Genomic DNA, 15,886 nt, shown 5'->3' on the forward strand with positions numbered 1-15,886 from the left:
TGAAGCGCGCGCCAAAATCCCAAACATTCGACTGTTCCTCATACTGCGCTGCAGCATTCCCACATATACACCCTGGTTAGTGGTCCCTCCCTCCGCACCTTGCCAACCACCCCCATCTCCACCCAATTGCAGGAAGTGCGGTACCGTCATTCAGACAGCCTGCAGCCACGGGCGCGGGTGCATTTCCGATGTTCCTTTCCTTTGCCGATCAGCCCACGTGGTTCTACCCAAGTACTCGTCTTTCACACTGACGTCTTTCTGCCATCACGTACAGCCCACTCATTCCCATTCCCAATTTCTGATTGGCCCAAGCCACCATCTCTCACTTCCCCATCCGGAAAGGCGGGACCAGAAAAGAAAGGAAGAAAGAAAGAAAGAGAGAGACATATAGACAAAACGATCAAGGCAAGATGCCCGCAATGCTCGAAGACCCCGCCTCGCCCGCCCTGTACCGGCGCTCGGGCGCGGCTCCCTACCCGCAGCCGGGCGACGCGCTGCCCTCGTCGATCCAGCCGCGCTCGCTCATCCTGCGCGACCGCACGACCAAGGCGACGCTCGTGCCCTTCTCCTCGCCGCAGCAGGTGCCGCTGTCGCTGCTCGACTACCTGCGCCAGCAGCTCAACCGCGAGATCGCAAAGGGCGACACGTACCCCATGACCGACGCCTTCACGCTCGAGGCCTTCGGCCCCTACTGGTTCCAGAACTTCGGCGCCGTCATGCTGCTCGGCGACGTCGCCGACGGCGCCGCCGGCGTGCGCCGCATGGAGGACGAGGGTGGCAGCAGCGGCGGCGGCATCAACTGGGAGAAGCAGTGCCTGGGCAGCTTCTACATCAAGCCAAACTACCCCGGCCGCTCGAGCCACGTGTGCAACGGCGGCTTCCTCGTCACCGACGGTGCTCGGAATCGTGGTGTGGGAAGGCTGATGGGCGAGTGCTATTTGGAATGGGCGCCGCTGCTGGTAAGTCTCCTTTTCGTCCGTCTCTTTTTTCCGGGGTTGAAGCATTCGAGAAATGCATGGAGAATCAATCCACCTTCCGAAACAACCCCGCCTCGATGCTCCCTTGATTGCAAATAGACCATGGTCTGATCATTGCGCCTGTTCTCCCGCCCCCCTCTTGCGGGGCGACACGGGAGGGGGCGAAGAAAATTTCGAAACAGGGCTACACCTACTCCGTCTTCAACCTCGTCTACGAGACCAACGTCGCCTCGTGCCGCATCTGGGACGCGCTGGGGTTCAAGCGCATCGGCCGCGTGCCCGGCTGCGGCAACCTCGCCACCCAGCCCCAGGGCCACTACGTCGACGCCATCATCTACGGCCGCCACCTCGGCTACAAGAAGGAGGACGCCGACGACGAGCGGCGCTTCGAGAGGATAAAGTATTACCTCAAGACCGGCAAGTATCCAGGCGACGCTGATTCCGCGGAAAAGAACAGACTCCGCGCCGCAGTGAGGAATTACACGCTCGTCGAGTGTGGTAGCAGCGGCGGCAAGAATGGTACTACTTCCGGTGCTGATGGGGCTGATGGTGGCAGTAGTGGAGGAGAAGTCGCTGGTATTACTGGGAGCGACGGTGGGGACAAGCTGATGCTGGGCGACAAAGAGGTCATCTCCGAGCCGCGCATGCAGTACGAAATCGCGCGGCAGTACCATCGCCAGAATAAGGACACGCACGCGGGCATCAACAAGACCACCGCCACCGTGTCCGAGAAATACCATTGGAACCGGATCAAGACGACTGTCACCGAAGTGATTGATAACTGCGCCGAGTGCAATGAGAAGCTGAAGAAGAAGTCGCTGAAAGCCGCGGCCGCAGCAGCCGCAGCCACCACCACCACCGCCGGCGGCAATAATAACAACGGCGGCGGAAACGGCGGCAATGGCGGCAGCCGCAAAGTCAGCGGCGGTGAAAACTCCACCACCACCACCGGCATCGTTGCAACAACTGCTTCGTCGTCCCAGTCGTTGGCTTCAGAAAACCCGCTGGCCTCCGCCTCTTCTTCAAGTGCACTACCCACGCCCGACACGCCGGCTGTGCCTCCTCCGCCCGAGTTCGTATTCCAACATGAGTTTGCTGTAGTAGACGAGTCCTCCACCGGCGGCAGCGCTGCAGCCACTCCCCGCGCTTCTCCATCCGTGGCTGAAATGCAGCAACACTACGATGCGGTGGCCGGTGACGATGACGACATGGCGCTTGATTCGCACGACATCGCGATGCTGAGCTCTGGCGTGCAAAATCTGCCAAGTTCTGTAGGCGGCACCATCGGTGTTCGCGGAGGAGGAGGTGGTGGTGGTGGTGATTGTTCTGCATCGACCGCCGCCTCTCATCATCAACCGTTCCAGTCTCCCCCATCGGCGGCGCATCAATCATCCTTCGGTGACAACAGCTTCAGTGACCCGTACCACCTCCATCATCATCATCATCATCATCATCATCAGGTCCACCCGGATAGCCTGGCCATATCAATAGATCCTGCAAACCTGCAGAAGCATCATAATCATAATCAGCACCATGTGACGCACCAGCAAGCCCACTATCAACAATATCTCTCGCCATATCAGCAAATCCAAGATAGCGAGGGCCACTTTAGTTCCCAGCTACAACATCAATTGGACCAAGGGTTTCTGAGCCAGGATGGTGCAATAATAGATGGAGACTCTGATACCCAACAGCGATTCGGTGTTTCGTGAGCGTTATGTTGTTCTTCAGGCTGATTGCGATGCGCGTAAGCGCCTGATCTTGCATTTTCGTGGCGTTCGGCAGCAACTTCTGCCTGGACATGTCGAAGATTTCCCCTTTCACTGAGCGAAGCGTTTGTAATGCCCTCTTGTAATTAGTACTTTTCCTTTTATTTTTTCGTTCGTGCCATCTTCTCCGGAGCTGAATGGCCACACTACTAATACTCTGCTCAATTTTTAACGGTAATCATCAATTTGATATCTGGTCATTACTGCACCCCTCCGGAAGGTGCACCATGCGTAGGGGCTCGAGGAGTTTCAATGGTGGAATGAGTCAAATATTCACCACGGTAACTGTAGGGGTGTGGAAAGCTTGTCCTTAGATCCCAGCACTGGCTCCGCCGTCCCAATATCACTGTTCACCAGTCAGTATATGGAGACAGGCAGTGGCATGTGTGGAAGGAAACCTACCCAGGGCCCCGGGGTGCCCAATACTCTCCCGTCTTCGAGATGTCAAACGTGTCGATCCACTCTGCCAACGATTGGGCCGCCTCATCTGGCGTGACAGCTGTGAGGGATTTCATTAGCATTTGCAACGGGCTGTCATGTGAACGACGAGGGAGCAAGGATAACGCACCACCACCGTCATCCCAAAACTTGTCAAACCCCACGCTCTTCGTCATTTCGGTTCTCATGAAACCAGGATGCACGAGGCCGACGGCGACCCCCTTGTCTTTTAGATCGATGCTCAGAAGCTTGCCGACCATGTTCAGCGCGGCCTTGCTGGCATGGTGGCCGAAGTTGCCACCTCCCTCACTTTCGTGCCGTAGGGTGATGCTGCCGCTCTCACTCGAGACAAGGATTACCTTGCTGCCAGTGCGGAGAAGATTTGCAGCGGTAAGAGCAGAGACGATGAGTGTGGGTGCTATGGCTGAGATTTTGTACATTGAAACCTGCGCGTCGTAGGACGGGGCGTCTGTGGGAATGGTAAGTAAGTATCACAAGCAGAGGACTACATGCACTCACCGAAGCTTTCCTTTCCAAAGTAGCCGGCAGTGATGATGAGGATGTCGATAGGCGAATTGCTGTGAGACTTGTAGCCGTCTACTATGGAAGTACCGGCTTCTGGACCTGAGACGTCGATGTTTGGGAGCCAGGTAACATCCTGCGGACCAGACGTTGGCGGAGATCCCTGTCTCGCGGTGCCGAAGACGATGGTGCTCGAGGGCCCTTCCGTGTACTGTTTGAGCAGAGATGCGCCGAGACCACGGGAAGCTCCAACGACGAGGACCCTTTGAGGACTTTCGTGTCCATGGGGATGACTTGACGACATGCTGATGCTAATGGTGCTAATAGCGCCGTTCTTAGTTCCGCGGGTAGTCGATGACAATGCTTTCAGCGAAGTTACGTGGAAGTGTTGAGAGTGACGGGAGATGAGGCGGGTTGAACCTTTGTGAGGTCTTGGTGATGTCAACAGCGATGACGCAATGTGTCACTCGAATTCGCTATCTATCGGCAGGTGCGACTATTGGCGGCCACCACATCCAACCATTGAGGTAGCCATGGACCTCTACCACTAATCATCTTCCAACGTGCGCGTGATATACGCTGACGGTCAAGACAATGCAGGTCTTGCGTACTGGCTGATGGTGTATGGACGCAGATCGTCGTTTGACTTGCGATGCGTACGCTCCGAGAGTACTTATACTGTGCGCTCAACAGGCTTCGATGAACAAAGCGCAATCCAGTATTGATGGTTCACGTCCTGCTATGGTTGATGATCACTGGCTATGGAAAGGGAAGCTGGCGAGGGACCTTTTAAAAAAGAAAAAATCCCCGACAAAAAGCACAACCACACCGGTATTCAAGGTGAGCTGAACCAGCTCTCATTCCATGATAGCAGCACAAAGAGGACAAGGAATGTGATGGAAATCAGACCAGAACTGGAGTCACGTGCGGTGCCTGAAGAGCCGGGCGCCTCCGTTTCGGAGAAGCGCGAATTCTTGGCCCCAGCGTGCGTGAGCGTGGGGCGTTACACCGTCATCGTCGCCCGTCGGCCGGCCATCGCTCCTCAGTACTCAACAACGCCCGCAGTCCGCCTGCGCGTCTGGCTCTGCCCTGCCCGCTGTCGCTCTTGCTTTGCCGCCTCTTGCGCACGCCTCAGCCACTCCTCGCTCCACCAGCCTCCAACCGTGCCAGCGAAGCTTCAGCAGCCAACATCGACACATCGGGCTAGAGTGCCAGAAGCTGGGTGGCCTGCTGGGCGTCATTAATCATCGCCTTCCCCTCTGCTCCTACTAAGCTCCCTCCAACCTCTCCGCTCGCCTGCCCACCTGCATTCTCTCCCCGTCTCCCGCCCCTGCTTGCTGAGTTCCGCCCAAACTTGTTCGCCGTGTCGCCGTTACATATCCCCATTGCACCGCGACGTCATGGCTACTGCCGCCCATTGCGCCTACTGCTTCGAGAGCCTGAGCGCCAGTTTGGAGAAGCGCCATCCGCTGAGTTTGCCCGAGCTCGAGGAGTTGTGGAACGAGTACAACGCCGATGATGTGGACGCTGAAGATGAGGTCGACGACGATGATGAGAGCGTGGATGACGAGGAGGATGAGGAGATGACGGATGCCGAGGACATGCAGACTACCACCACCACTCTCAAGCCGTCCCCGGCCATCAGCCGCCTGGCTGCCGGCAGTCCTTCCTCGGGCTCCACCAACGCGAGCACATCGTCGGTGCAGTCGGCCACTTCGTCGCGCAGCTCCGCCCCCACCACTGCCTCGTCTGCTACCTCCAAGTCGTCCTCGTCGCGTACCTCGTTCTTCTCCAATCTCGGCCGCCGTGTGCGCGGTGATCATCCCTCAGGCTCTGCGCCCCCCGCCGCCGGTGCTTCCGCCGAGGACGCTTATCCGCTATTCGTGACATGGAACACATTAAGTAGGAGTGGGAGCAAAAACCTGCGTGGCTGTATTGGTACCTTTGAAGCGCAAGAGCTGTCGGATGGGCTGCGGAGCTATGCTCTAACCTCGTGAGTATCATGTATTTCCTGTTCCTCTCCCACCTCCACACCGACATCTGTAAAGCGTTTTTCCAACCTGTACTCCCATACGCTAAATGCAAGTCTCGACGCAACTCCCGCAGAGCCTTCGACGACACGCGCTTCAACCAGATCTCTTCACGCGAGCTGCCCAGCCTCGAGTGCGGCGTGACGCTTCTGACCAACTTCCAGCCGGCGGCCGACACCATGGCGTGGGAGCTGGGCAAGCACGGGTTGCGCATCTCCTTCACCTATCACGGCCGCCGCTACGGCGCCACGTACCTACCGGACGTGGCCAAGGAGCAGGGTTGGACGAAGGAAGAGACCATCGTCAGTCTGATGCGCAAGGCCGGATGGAGCGGCCGCCGGGACGACTGGCGCAAGGTTGACCTCAACGTCATCACCTACGAGGGCAGCAAGGCGACTCTGGCTTACGCCGAGTGGAAGGAGTGGCGCGACTGGGTCGAACAACGCGGTGGTGTGGCGGCGAAGGCTCTGAACTGACGGCGACTGCTGATCCTGCTTGGCTTCTCGTCTCTGGTCTTCTTCTTGATGCATTCTCGTTTTAGTACATGACTTGGTGCGTTCGTCACGTTATAGATGGGTTGATTTTCTTTGCCGTGAGCAAAGGTAAAGGCGATAGCACGGCGTTGGGACAACTGTCTGTTTTCTTTCACCAAAGATTCGGTCGATTTTTATTGTTCTTTTGCCAATAGATGAGCCTGATGGGCGAATGCGCGGGTTGCCGGCTCCGACTGCGCTAATAGCGAGTGGGTGTGCGAAGTCCAAAGGCAACGGACAAATAATGTCTTCATTTGAGCAAGCCTCACATTGATCGGTGAACGGGCCCAGCCGCTCTCTCTCTCTCTCTCTCTCTCTCTCTCTCTCTCTCTCTCTCTCTCTCTCTCTCCATTCACTACGAGCAGACCTCCATCCCAAACCACCTACCTCAACACACACATACACGATGGAACAACCCCCAACCCCCACCCCCCCACCCCTCCTTCAAGCCTCCCTAAAATCAACATGATGCATCTCGATCCCGCTCACCGCCGCCCGCACCTTTCCGATGCTCTCCCTAAACGCGGCCGTCTCCCGATACGCCATGTGCGCCTCCACGCCGTCCCACCCGACCACGGCCACGAACAGCCTCCCCTTGCCGCCCGCCTCCCGCAGGCTCGCGTGCTCGAACTCGTCCTCATCGTCCGCCCACGCCCCCGCGCTGCCCCGCAAGCCCGCGGCGTGCGCCGCCGCCACTTTCGCGAACTCGGCCCACGCGGCGGCGAGGGCGTCCGGCGGCTGCGAGAGCGGCGCGTAGGCGGAGATGACCTCGGTGATGGGGGAGGCGGTCGTGATGGCCGGGAGGGGGGAAGGGGAGGAAGGGGAAGAGTCGCTGGTGGTTGGGGAAAAGGCGTGGTGGGTGAGGCGCGGGGCCGAGGCGAGGAGGGCGCTGATGTTGGCGAGGAAGGTGGTGTAGGCGGGGGTTTGCTGGAAGGCGCGGTGGGAGCTCGGGTCGTCCCAGTCTGGTTGGTGTTAGTAAATTTTTGTTGGTGTGGACTCTGGGGGATGGTGGAGTTTGGCGGTGTAGGTGGGGGAGGGGGTGGGTAAGCAAAAAACTTTACCGATCAACATTTGCACGATGTGGGGGTTCTCGAGCGATTGGCCCCAGGCGATGCGCTGCAGGCCCGGTTGCGCGGAGATGGTGGCCAGCGTGGCGCGCCAGGTGGCGGCGGCGTCGCCGGTGGTGATGTCCACGTCGGGCTTGAGTTGGAGGATGGCGTTTTCGGTTGTGGGAGCCATGGCTGGTGGAGGTTTGTTGTGGTGGCTGTTGTTGGGGCTAACAGGTTCGTTTGTTCATGCTGATGTGGGAATGGAGCTCTCCGAGTTTGTTAAGTAGCTATGTAAGCTGCTGCGCTGCACGTGGTGGGGTGCAAGGGAAAACGTCATCGCTGCTGCCTGCTTCCATATCGATCTGAGATCACACCATTAGCACCACGAACCTCCCGTTTAAGACGGCAGACGTGTCAACCAGCTTAGAGCTGAAGTCTGACGAGGACGGAATAATAAGGCCTCGCATAGCTTCTGCTTTGTAGACGGTAAGTAACGCGGACTAGGCAGAGAACTAAAAATAAAAATAAAAGTACTAAAACACGCTAATAGCATCTTAAACTGTCCTCCGAATTATTACTTTAGATGTATGTTTTATTTCTAGCTACGTTCCGGCGTTTTGGTTTACGAGACCTTTAGTCTTCCACGTCGCCGGAAATAAAGTTAAAAAAAAAAGAAATGATATTGACCACGGGTTATAGATTAAGACGGCAGAATTGTGGGCGTGTTTGGATTATGAATTATAGGAAGGGACGGGAAGGAGCGGAAGATGAAGCAAGAGGATACGGAAAGCAGCGAGAAAAGCCAAAGAAGAACAAAAAGAGGCGGAAAGGAGCGAGAAGAGGCGGAAAGTAGGCGGGACTGGGGTACCGAGAACGGGAGGGACAGAAAAGAGGTAATAGATTAGTTTGCCCAGCATGAGCGCACCGACCGCGGCGGCAAGGGCGGGACAAGCTACCATGGCTATCTGGCAATGTGATTCTGCCTTGGTACCATTTCAATCACCGTTGAGGACGTTGGATGCCATCGTGCAAGTCTGCCAGTGATTGGCCTAGAGCACATGTCACTGGATCACAATACTTGGATGGGGAAAAATGTGGGTTGATTAAATTATATGATGTGCCTCGTCTTACGCGCCGCCCTCCCGCTTGGCGTACTCTTCCTCGATACGCTCCTCGTAAAGCTTTTCGGCGGCCAGCTCTGCGTCAGACTTGGGTTGCTGCTGCGGCTGGGCAGGCGCCGACGAGGATGTGGAAGTCGCGGTCTGGGTGGCTTGGTCGGAGGCGTTGTTGCCGGAGTTGGACGGCTGCTCGATGGAGGTGATGACAGGCATGATGGCTGGATGCTGATGTTGGTGAGCTGAGGGCGTAGGTTCGGAAGTGCCGTGATGTTGGAGTGCAGATGGTGCTTGGTGGTGGAACGGATGGGAGCTTTTATGGACGACGAGGGGCAAGAGCGACGACGTCAGAGGCCATGAGGAGTGTGGCGGTGGCGGTGCAGCTGCGCCACAATTCTCTTCAGCCCCGCATCCCGGGCATGTGACGCTGTCTTGCTGTCTTGAGCCGCGGCTTTGGTCGCACACGTTTCAAACATCTCCTTTTCCTCGTCACAAGCGTCAGGCGTGGCGAGGCGCCTTGAGGAAACAAACGCGTTGCTGGCCCGTCCAATTGCATGCGGCGCGGCCACGGCTCGGGACTACCTACTGCAGCGTACGGAGAGCGGTGAGCCCGGGGTTCCAGCGTTCCAGCTCCACTGTATCCATCCGGATATCTGGCCAGAGACGCCTTTCGCCACCAACCGCCGTCCACGTCCCCGACCACACGGCTCTCTCGCGTGCCCATTCCAGATCCACCGGCCCGGAAAATGCGGTCGACTCGCCGGATACGGGAGGTTCTCGCCGGGTGGCGCTGTGGTGCAGGTGCGCGGCAGCACGGGTGTACAGGTTGGAGGAGGAGTCTTCGTGTCTTCCACTGCCGTGAGGCGATACACAGGGTCCAGGCTGCCAAGGCGTAGATCCGCGGGCGCTAGCTGCTCCCGGCTCAGCAAGTGCACACTAGCCCACGCAGAATCAGAGGAGATGCAGCTCCTGCTACTTCATCCCTCTTCGTCCTGGCTTGACGCTGGACTGTTCTGCCCAATTCCGCGCCGCATCGCCCGGCCTCTTGTACTGTGCTTGTATATACTTGTACCATACCCCTGTCCGCCCCCGTTCACCCCTGAGATCGCCGACCTTTCGGACCTCGTACGATCGCTGCAGCGCCTACTTGTCTCTTTTTTTTTCTTTCCCCGGCCGCCTTCCGTTTGTACTTGTCGACCCTGCTCTCGCACTCCTCGCCATCATGGATCCTGAATCCTTTGTCGACCCGTATTTGACGCGCTCCGACCACTTGGTTTTGAAATGTTTGGAACGCGATGCCACCGCCAAAGAGCCATCCGCACGCCTTCCTGATGCCAAGGAACAAGCCCGAGACCAGCTCCGCCAGAGGAAGGACTCGGCCAACGAGGACGACCAGGACATTGACCACGCCGATCAGTCGACCATTGACGCTCTCAACGCCATGAACGACCCCAAACACGCCGACTTTGACCCTACCGTGTTCGTTCTCTGGGATACCCCCACCATCAAATTGCCGCAGGTCTTGGACCAATACATTTTCCAGCCCTATCTCCGCTGGGCCCGCACCGTTGTGCGAGTCGAGACGGATGTTGTCATGTTTACCCATCTCATTCTCTACGCCTGTACTTCGCTCCCGAGCGCATTGTATCTGTTCTACAACTTCCACTGGGTCCATGGAATCCTGCATTGGATCATGCAGATCTACTTTGTTGGAACATACAATCTGATGATGCACCAGCACATCCACATGCGCGGCATTCTCGCCAAACGCAACCCCTGGCGCATCCTCGACCACGTCTTCCCTTTCATCACTGACCCGCTCTTCGGCCACACCTGGAACACCTACTTCTACCATCACGGTAAGCTCCTCGCCACCCTTTCCCCAGCCCTCTCGCTGACCGCTCTTCACTTAGTCCGCCACCACCACGTCGAAGGTAACGGCCCAGACGACCTCTCCTCCACGATCCGCTACCAGCGCGACGACGTGCGCGACCTGCTGCGCTACGTCGGCCGTTTCGTCCTCCTCGTCTGGTTCGACCTTCCGCGCTACTTCATCAGAAAGGGCCAGGTGAAGACGGGCCTGCGCTGCGCCGCGTCCGAGTTCGGCACCTTCGGCCTGTGGTACCTGTCCTCCCTTATCGACGGCCGCGCCACCTTCTGCGTTTACCTACTGCCGTTCATGGTGCTGCGCTTCGGCTTGATGGTGGGCAACTGGGGCCAGCACGCGTTCGTAGACGACGAGGATCCGGATTCCGACTTTCGGTCGAGCATCACGCTGATCGATGTTGCTGTGAGTTTCTTTTTTTTTTTTTTCCTTTCACCCCTTCCTCCTCGATCAGATCTTGATGACATGATCTTAACTCAAACTCCCCACAGAGCAACCGCTTCTGCTTCAACGACGGCTACCACACCTCGCACCACCTCAACCCGCTGCGGCACTGGCGCCAGCACCCCGTCGCCTTCCTCAAGCAGAAGCGCACCTACGCGCGCGAGCACGCCCTCACGTTCAAGAACATCGACTACATCATGATCTCCATCCGCCTCGCCATGAAGGACTACGACCACCTTGCCAAGTGCCTCGTCCCCATGGGCGACCAGATCGCCATGTCGCTCGACGAGCGCGCCGCCATGCTGAGGCGGAAGACGAGGGCGTTTAGCGAGGACGAGATTAGGGTCAAGTTCGCCAAGGCTTGAGGGGTGCGAAAGGAAAATGCGGAGAGATGGTGGTGGGGTGGAGAGGGGTAGGTCAGGGCGGTAGGGGAGGCGGAGATAGGGGTGTAGGTTTGTTGTGTGTGTGTATGTCTGTCGCGAGGTGTTTTGGGCACGTGGCTGTACAAAGGAAAACCAAGGTAGATCGAGGAAGATGTACATACATACGAATGGTGCAGTGAAGAGCTGCAGATGTCAGAGGCGCTTTGAGAGGAACCGGTTGATTGAGAGCACTGCGGACGAAGGTCGGAGCAAGCTGAAGTCCAATGCCGCATCGTAACGGAGCGCCCATGGTGCCGCGCAGGAGGGTTTCTCCATCTTTGAGGGCTGCTGATCCGCGATCCTGGGTAAATGGTGAGCCAGCCAGCTCGTAGGGACAGCGAGAAGTAGGTTTGAGCAACACACGCGCAGGTCGTGCTCTTTTGGAGAAGTTGCACGACCCCGACATATAATTTCCAAGCGGACAAAATAAAGCTGTAAGTGAGATCAACCATAAGCACCCTTCTTCTGGTTGATAAGCGCAACCCAAAGATAATGTTGCTGATCTGTTCGTCGGGTTACTGCGAAGTGTCGACCAAATGTCTAAGCCGGATGCTTAGGGCTCGGATGCAGCATGGGGGGCCTGTTCAGACTGGCTCCATGACTTGAGGTCATTCTCCTGGCCAGAACAACAGGATTTGCGCAGCGGGAGCGTCCGAAGGACCGGTTAAATCCTTGGTCGGTGCCAAACCAACAAGCAGGCGTTAGGGCATCACGACAACGTCTCTCAAAGCTTAATAGAAGATGTTCAGCCTCCGGAGGTCTCCACATGTTTGCAGGGGCCAGCGCTCGGCGGACGCCGGCTTACCGAAAGCGAGGATTCCGCCCCCAATGTCATACGTAGCATCAGGTTGCGATGCTGCGATGACCGGGGTACAGCTCTGCGTCTGTGTCTCCGGGGTTGGCCAAAAAGCGCAGTGATGAGTCGGCACGGTGCGCTCGGAGCTCCCGATTATCCACATCCATGTCCGATTCGATTGCTGGTACCTGGGAGATGCGTCGGCCCTCGTCGTGGGGGCCAAGGCCCGTCCAATCGCCTGGCTGGCCCAACACACCCAAGTGTTGTGTGGCATGAGGCTTGTCCGTGCTGGGCGAATGCGTGGATTTATTTAGCCGCGACCGCACAGGCCGCAGCCGTGACGGGAAACTGGGCGATGAGGTAGAAAGAGCAAAGCCCCCATTATTGCTCCACACGAGCTTCGCGCACATGTGCACCAATATATCAACGTCCCACTTTTCGCCCGGGTGACGATGATGCAGGTATAAGCAGGCAATGCTCCACACAGCGGCCGGCAGGATTCAACCCTCTCGAACGTCTGACCGTCCTCGACATCCACTTCCACGCCGATCGAGCGAGCTGCGAAATCCAGGCCTGCTACCTGACGGAGACGGGCGGCCATGACTGCGTATCTCGGGCCCCTCACGACAACCTGGACCCCGTCGGCATCCGACTGCCTGACGTCCTTCTTCTTCGGAAGCAACTCGATCGGGCCATGGCTCCAGCTCGGAACCACGGCGACATCCTCATGCCTGCCGCCTAACTTCAACCGCGACGTCTCATACTTCTACTCGCCCGGCATCTGCCCGTCCGGGTACACGTACGCATGCACCAAAGCCTCGACCAGCTCGACGAACGAGATAACAGTAGCAACATGTTGCCCATCGTAAGCACACACCACCATCATCCACCCGCCATCAACAGTAAAAAAAAAAGAAAAAGAAAAGAAAAGAAAAAACAAAAAAGCTCACAACGAACTAACGACGACAACAGCGGCTACTTCTGCATGGGCAACATCGAGACGTCGCAGATCTTCAACTGCGTCTCGGCCTTCCCCACCGGCGGCACCTACACGGTCGACAGCATCTCGTTCCCGGCGTCGGGCACCGCCGACACGGGCACCACCACCGTCACCGTCACCCAGGGCGAGACGGTGCGCGCGTACGGGCCCATCGTGCGCCGCGCCTCCGACGACCCCAGCTGGTCCAACGTCATACCCACGAGCACCACGAGCGCCGCGTCGGCCGGCAGCAGCGCCGACGCGGGCACGGCGGCCGCGACGGCGGGCGCGGGCGGGTCGTCGTCGTCGGACGGCGGGGGGCTGAGCGGCGGCGCGAAGGCTGGGATCGGCGTGGGCGTCGCGGTGGGCGTGCTGCTGATCGCGGCGGCGTGCGTGGGCGGCTTCATGGTGGGCAAGAGGGCGGACAGGAAACGCGTCGCGGCGGATTATGAGAAGCGGCGGGGAGGTGTGGCGCAGGAGATGACGCCCGTGCAGGAGCTGTCGGCGGCGAATGCGAGGCATGAGCTGCATCCGGCGTCCATCTCGGAGCTGGACGGGGGCGCCCAGAGGAAGTGATGGATTATTGTAAAGTTTTATACCTTTTTCCCTTTTTTTTTTTAATGCGTTCAATGTCGGGTTGTATATTAAATCCCTTCTTTTTTTTTTGTTGCCTCGGGCCTGCATCTTTGCGTGGTGTCACAAGCTTCATCTGTCTTTCTTTTCCAAAGCGTCTCTTTTCCACTCCGCTTCAGTTTTGGACTCATGATGAACGAGGTAAGTAGCCGTCTGGGCTCGTGTTCTGGGTTAGCCAAGCTTACTTGTCAGTTAGCAGGAAATGTCGACGGCTTGTATAGCGAGCGACGACGGTACACGGTCCAGCCTGAACCTATTCTATGATTATCTTGGCTCAGTTCGTTGTCGTTTCACTTATGCCATGGGTAGTCAACCCCCGTCTCTCCCAAGTTGTGGGCCGTCATGCACAATGCGCTGTGCAACTTTGCAACATCGAGGCCTCAAGTCGCAAATGACCGCCCTCTTACCGCTTCGGGTTAGTGTGCACGACTTGGGCTCGGCAGGTGCAGTGTGTTGCCGAGTGGAGTGCTCATCCGGCGCAGAGAGCACGCAACCGAGCATCCCCTCCTCCTCCACCACTCTCGCTATCGCCCGCCGAGTCAAGACGAAAAAGCACGCGTTATGCACGAGAATAGACGCCACGCTGTGCTACTTAAAACGTTACCGTTCCTCCTTTCCCCCGCACTTGATCCCATCCTCTGAATTGACCATTGTTTGAGCATTGAAGATGGGTTCCATCAGCGAGACCTCCGAGGCTTTCCCCAGCATCCCCCCGGACGATGCCAGGGATATCATGTGGGATCTGAAGCTGCGCCTGAGTGCGGACAAGACTCCGGACAAGGTCGACTTGGGCGCCGGCGTCTACCGAGACGAAGAGAGCAAGTACTACGAATTGCCCGTCGTGCGCAAGGTAAATGGAAAGAGAACGGATGAAGCCAACGCCCGACATGCTGACCGACGCTTCACTCCACCCCAGGCAAAGAAGATCCTTGCTGCTCAGCCGGTCGATCACGGGGTCAGTATACATACACATCTTCCACCCCGGCGGCATCCAGCGCACTAACAACCACCAAGTACGGCTTCAACACCGGCGACCCCGCCTTCCTCCACAAAGCAGCCCAAGTCATCTTCGGCAAAGACAACCCCATCCTGCAAACCGGCAGGGTCTCCAGCATCCAAACCATCGGCGGCACCGGCGCCTGCCACCTCGGCGCCGTCTTCACCTCGCACTTCTTCCGCCCCGCCGCGCCTTCTTCCCCCTCCTCCCCCCCCACGCCCCTCCACGCCTACATCGGCGACCCCGCCTGGCCCAACTACGGCCCGCTCCTCACCCACGCCGGCCTCACCCCCGTCTTCTACCCCTACCACGACCCGTCCACGCACCGCATCGCCTTCGACGCGCTGCTCTCGGCCATCGCCGCCGCGCCGCCCCGCTCCGTCTTCGTCCTGCAGGCCGTGTGCCACAACCCGACGGGGCTGGACCTCTCGCGCGAGCAGTGGCGCGCCGCCGCCCAAGCGCTGCGCGCCCGGGGGCACCTCCCCTTCTTCGACATCGCCTACCAAGGGTTCGGCGCCGGCCTCGACGACGACGCGTGGCCCGTGCGCGAGTTCGTCGCCGCCGGGCTCGAGGTCGTCGTCGCGCAGAGCTTTTCCAAGAACTTGGGCCTGTACGGCGAGCGCGTCGGCGTCGTGCACGTCGTCGTTGGCGATGAGCAGACGGCGGTGAGGGTGGGCGAGCGGTTGAGGGGTTTCGCGCGCTGGACGTGGGCGAGCCCGCCGAGGGGGTATGCGAAGGTCGGGGATGTGGTGTTGGGCGAGTTTTGGGACGAGTGGTATGTATTCCTTGTTTCCTCCCCTCCCCCCCTTTTCGTGCTGGGGTGGTGGTAGACGTGGGGAGTTGCTGATGTGGCTTGAATCTTGCAGGCTCGAGAACTTGAGGGAAATGAGGGAGCGGCTGCAGAAGAATAGGAAGAATCTGCATTGGTGGCTCACGGAGCAGTTGAAGGTCGGTTTGATTGATGATGCACCGCGTGATGCCGCTCGATGGAGCTGACGAGACTGTTTGCAGACGCCGGGAAGCTGGGATCACATTCTGGAGGAAGCCGGACTTTTCTCGTAAGTGGAGCTGATCTTTTTTGACTGGACTTGGGGTATTAACAACGACAGCCTGCTCGGCCTTGATGAGTCACAGGTGCTACGGATCGCGGAGGAGGATCACATCCACTTCCCCATTACGGGACGCATCAACGTCGCTGGCTTGACCGAGACCAACGTGGAGAGATTGGCGAGGGCCGTCGATAAAGTCGTTCGATAAGCTACTGTCTATCCGAGTCTCATTGGCTAAAGCTGGGACT

General features: G+C 58.2%; 8 protein-coding genes across 8 annotated transcripts; 5 read left to right on the forward strand and 3 right to left on the reverse strand.

Annotated features, from left to right (window-relative positions):
• Positions 1-410: 410 nt before the first annotated feature.
• On the forward strand, positions 411-2,689 carry BKCO1_16000126 (histone acetyltransferase spt10; the record flags this gene model as incomplete). Its single annotated transcript, XM_020271395.1, has 2 exons — positions 411-959; positions 1,160-2,689. 2 exons carry the CDS (start codon positions 411-413, stop codon positions 2,687-2,689), a joined length of 2,079 nt encoding a protein of 692 aa, XP_020131933.1.
• Positions 2,690-3,019: 330 nt separating this feature from the next.
• On the reverse strand, positions 3,020-4,010 carry BKCO1_16000127 (short chain dehydrogenase reductase family superfamily; the record flags this gene model as incomplete). Its single annotated transcript, XM_020271396.1, has 4 exons — positions 3,020-3,092; positions 3,149-3,245; positions 3,315-3,653; positions 3,704-4,010. 4 exons carry the CDS (start codon positions 4,008-4,010, stop codon positions 3,020-3,022), a joined length of 816 nt encoding a protein of 271 aa, XP_020131934.1.
• Positions 4,011-5,106: 1,096 nt separating this feature from the next.
• On the forward strand, positions 5,107-6,212 carry BKCO1_16000128 (ammecr1 family protein; the record flags this gene model as incomplete). The annotated part of the gene is made up of 2 exons (XM_020271397.1): positions 5,107-5,699; positions 5,813-6,212. 2 exons carry the CDS (start codon positions 5,107-5,109, stop codon positions 6,210-6,212), a joined length of 993 nt encoding a protein of 330 aa, XP_020131927.1.
• A 501-nt stretch (positions 6,213-6,713) lies between these two features.
• On the reverse strand, positions 6,714-7,508 carry BKCO1_16000129 (dimeric alpha+beta barrel; the record flags this gene model as incomplete). The annotated part of the gene is made up of 2 exons (XM_020271398.1): positions 6,714-7,231; positions 7,331-7,508. 2 exons carry the CDS (start codon positions 7,506-7,508, stop codon positions 6,714-6,716), a joined length of 696 nt encoding a protein of 231 aa, XP_020131928.1.
• A 937-nt stretch (positions 7,509-8,445) lies between these two features.
• On the reverse strand, positions 8,446-8,649 carry BKCO1_16000130 (uncharacterized protein; the record flags this gene model as incomplete). Its single annotated transcript, XM_020271400.1, has 1 exon — positions 8,446-8,649. The coding sequence occupies one exon, from the start codon at positions 8,647-8,649 to the stop codon at positions 8,446-8,448; it is 204 nt and encodes a 67-aa protein (XP_020131839.1).
• Positions 8,650-9,655: 1,006 nt separating this feature from the next.
• BKCO1_16000131 (phosphoinositide 3-kinase regulatory subunit 4) lies at positions 9,656-11,127 on the forward strand (the record flags this gene model as incomplete). The annotated part of the gene is made up of 3 exons (XM_020271401.1): positions 9,656-10,292; positions 10,347-10,723; positions 10,810-11,127. 3 exons carry the CDS (start codon positions 9,656-9,658, stop codon positions 11,125-11,127), a joined length of 1,332 nt encoding a protein of 443 aa, XP_020131838.1.
• Positions 11,128-12,579: 1,452 nt separating this feature from the next.
• On the forward strand, positions 12,580-13,535 carry BKCO1_16000132 (transmembrane alpha-helix domain-containing protein; the record flags this gene model as incomplete). Its single annotated transcript, XM_020271402.1, has 2 exons — positions 12,580-12,779; positions 12,953-13,535. 2 exons carry the CDS (start codon positions 12,580-12,582, stop codon positions 13,533-13,535), a joined length of 783 nt encoding a protein of 260 aa, XP_020131841.1.
• Positions 13,536-14,259: 724 nt separating this feature from the next.
• On the forward strand, positions 14,260-15,846 carry BKCO1_16000133 (aromatic amino acid aminotransferase; the record flags this gene model as incomplete). The annotated part of the gene is made up of 5 exons (XM_020271403.1): positions 14,260-14,547; positions 14,607-15,364; positions 15,456-15,537; positions 15,601-15,647; positions 15,699-15,846. The coding sequence occupies 5 exons, from the start codon at positions 14,260-14,262 to the stop codon at positions 15,844-15,846; spliced, it is 1,323 nt and encodes a 440-aa protein (XP_020131840.1).
• Positions 15,847-15,886: the final 40 nt, after the last annotated feature.

The sequence above is a fragment of the Diplodia corticola genome, assembly GCF_001883845.1.
Source record: "Diplodia corticola strain CBS 112549 chromosome Unknown scaffold16, whole genome shotgun sequence".
Lineage (NCBI taxonomy): Eukaryota > Fungi > Ascomycota > Dothideomycetes > Botryosphaeriales > Botryosphaeriaceae > Diplodia > Diplodia corticola.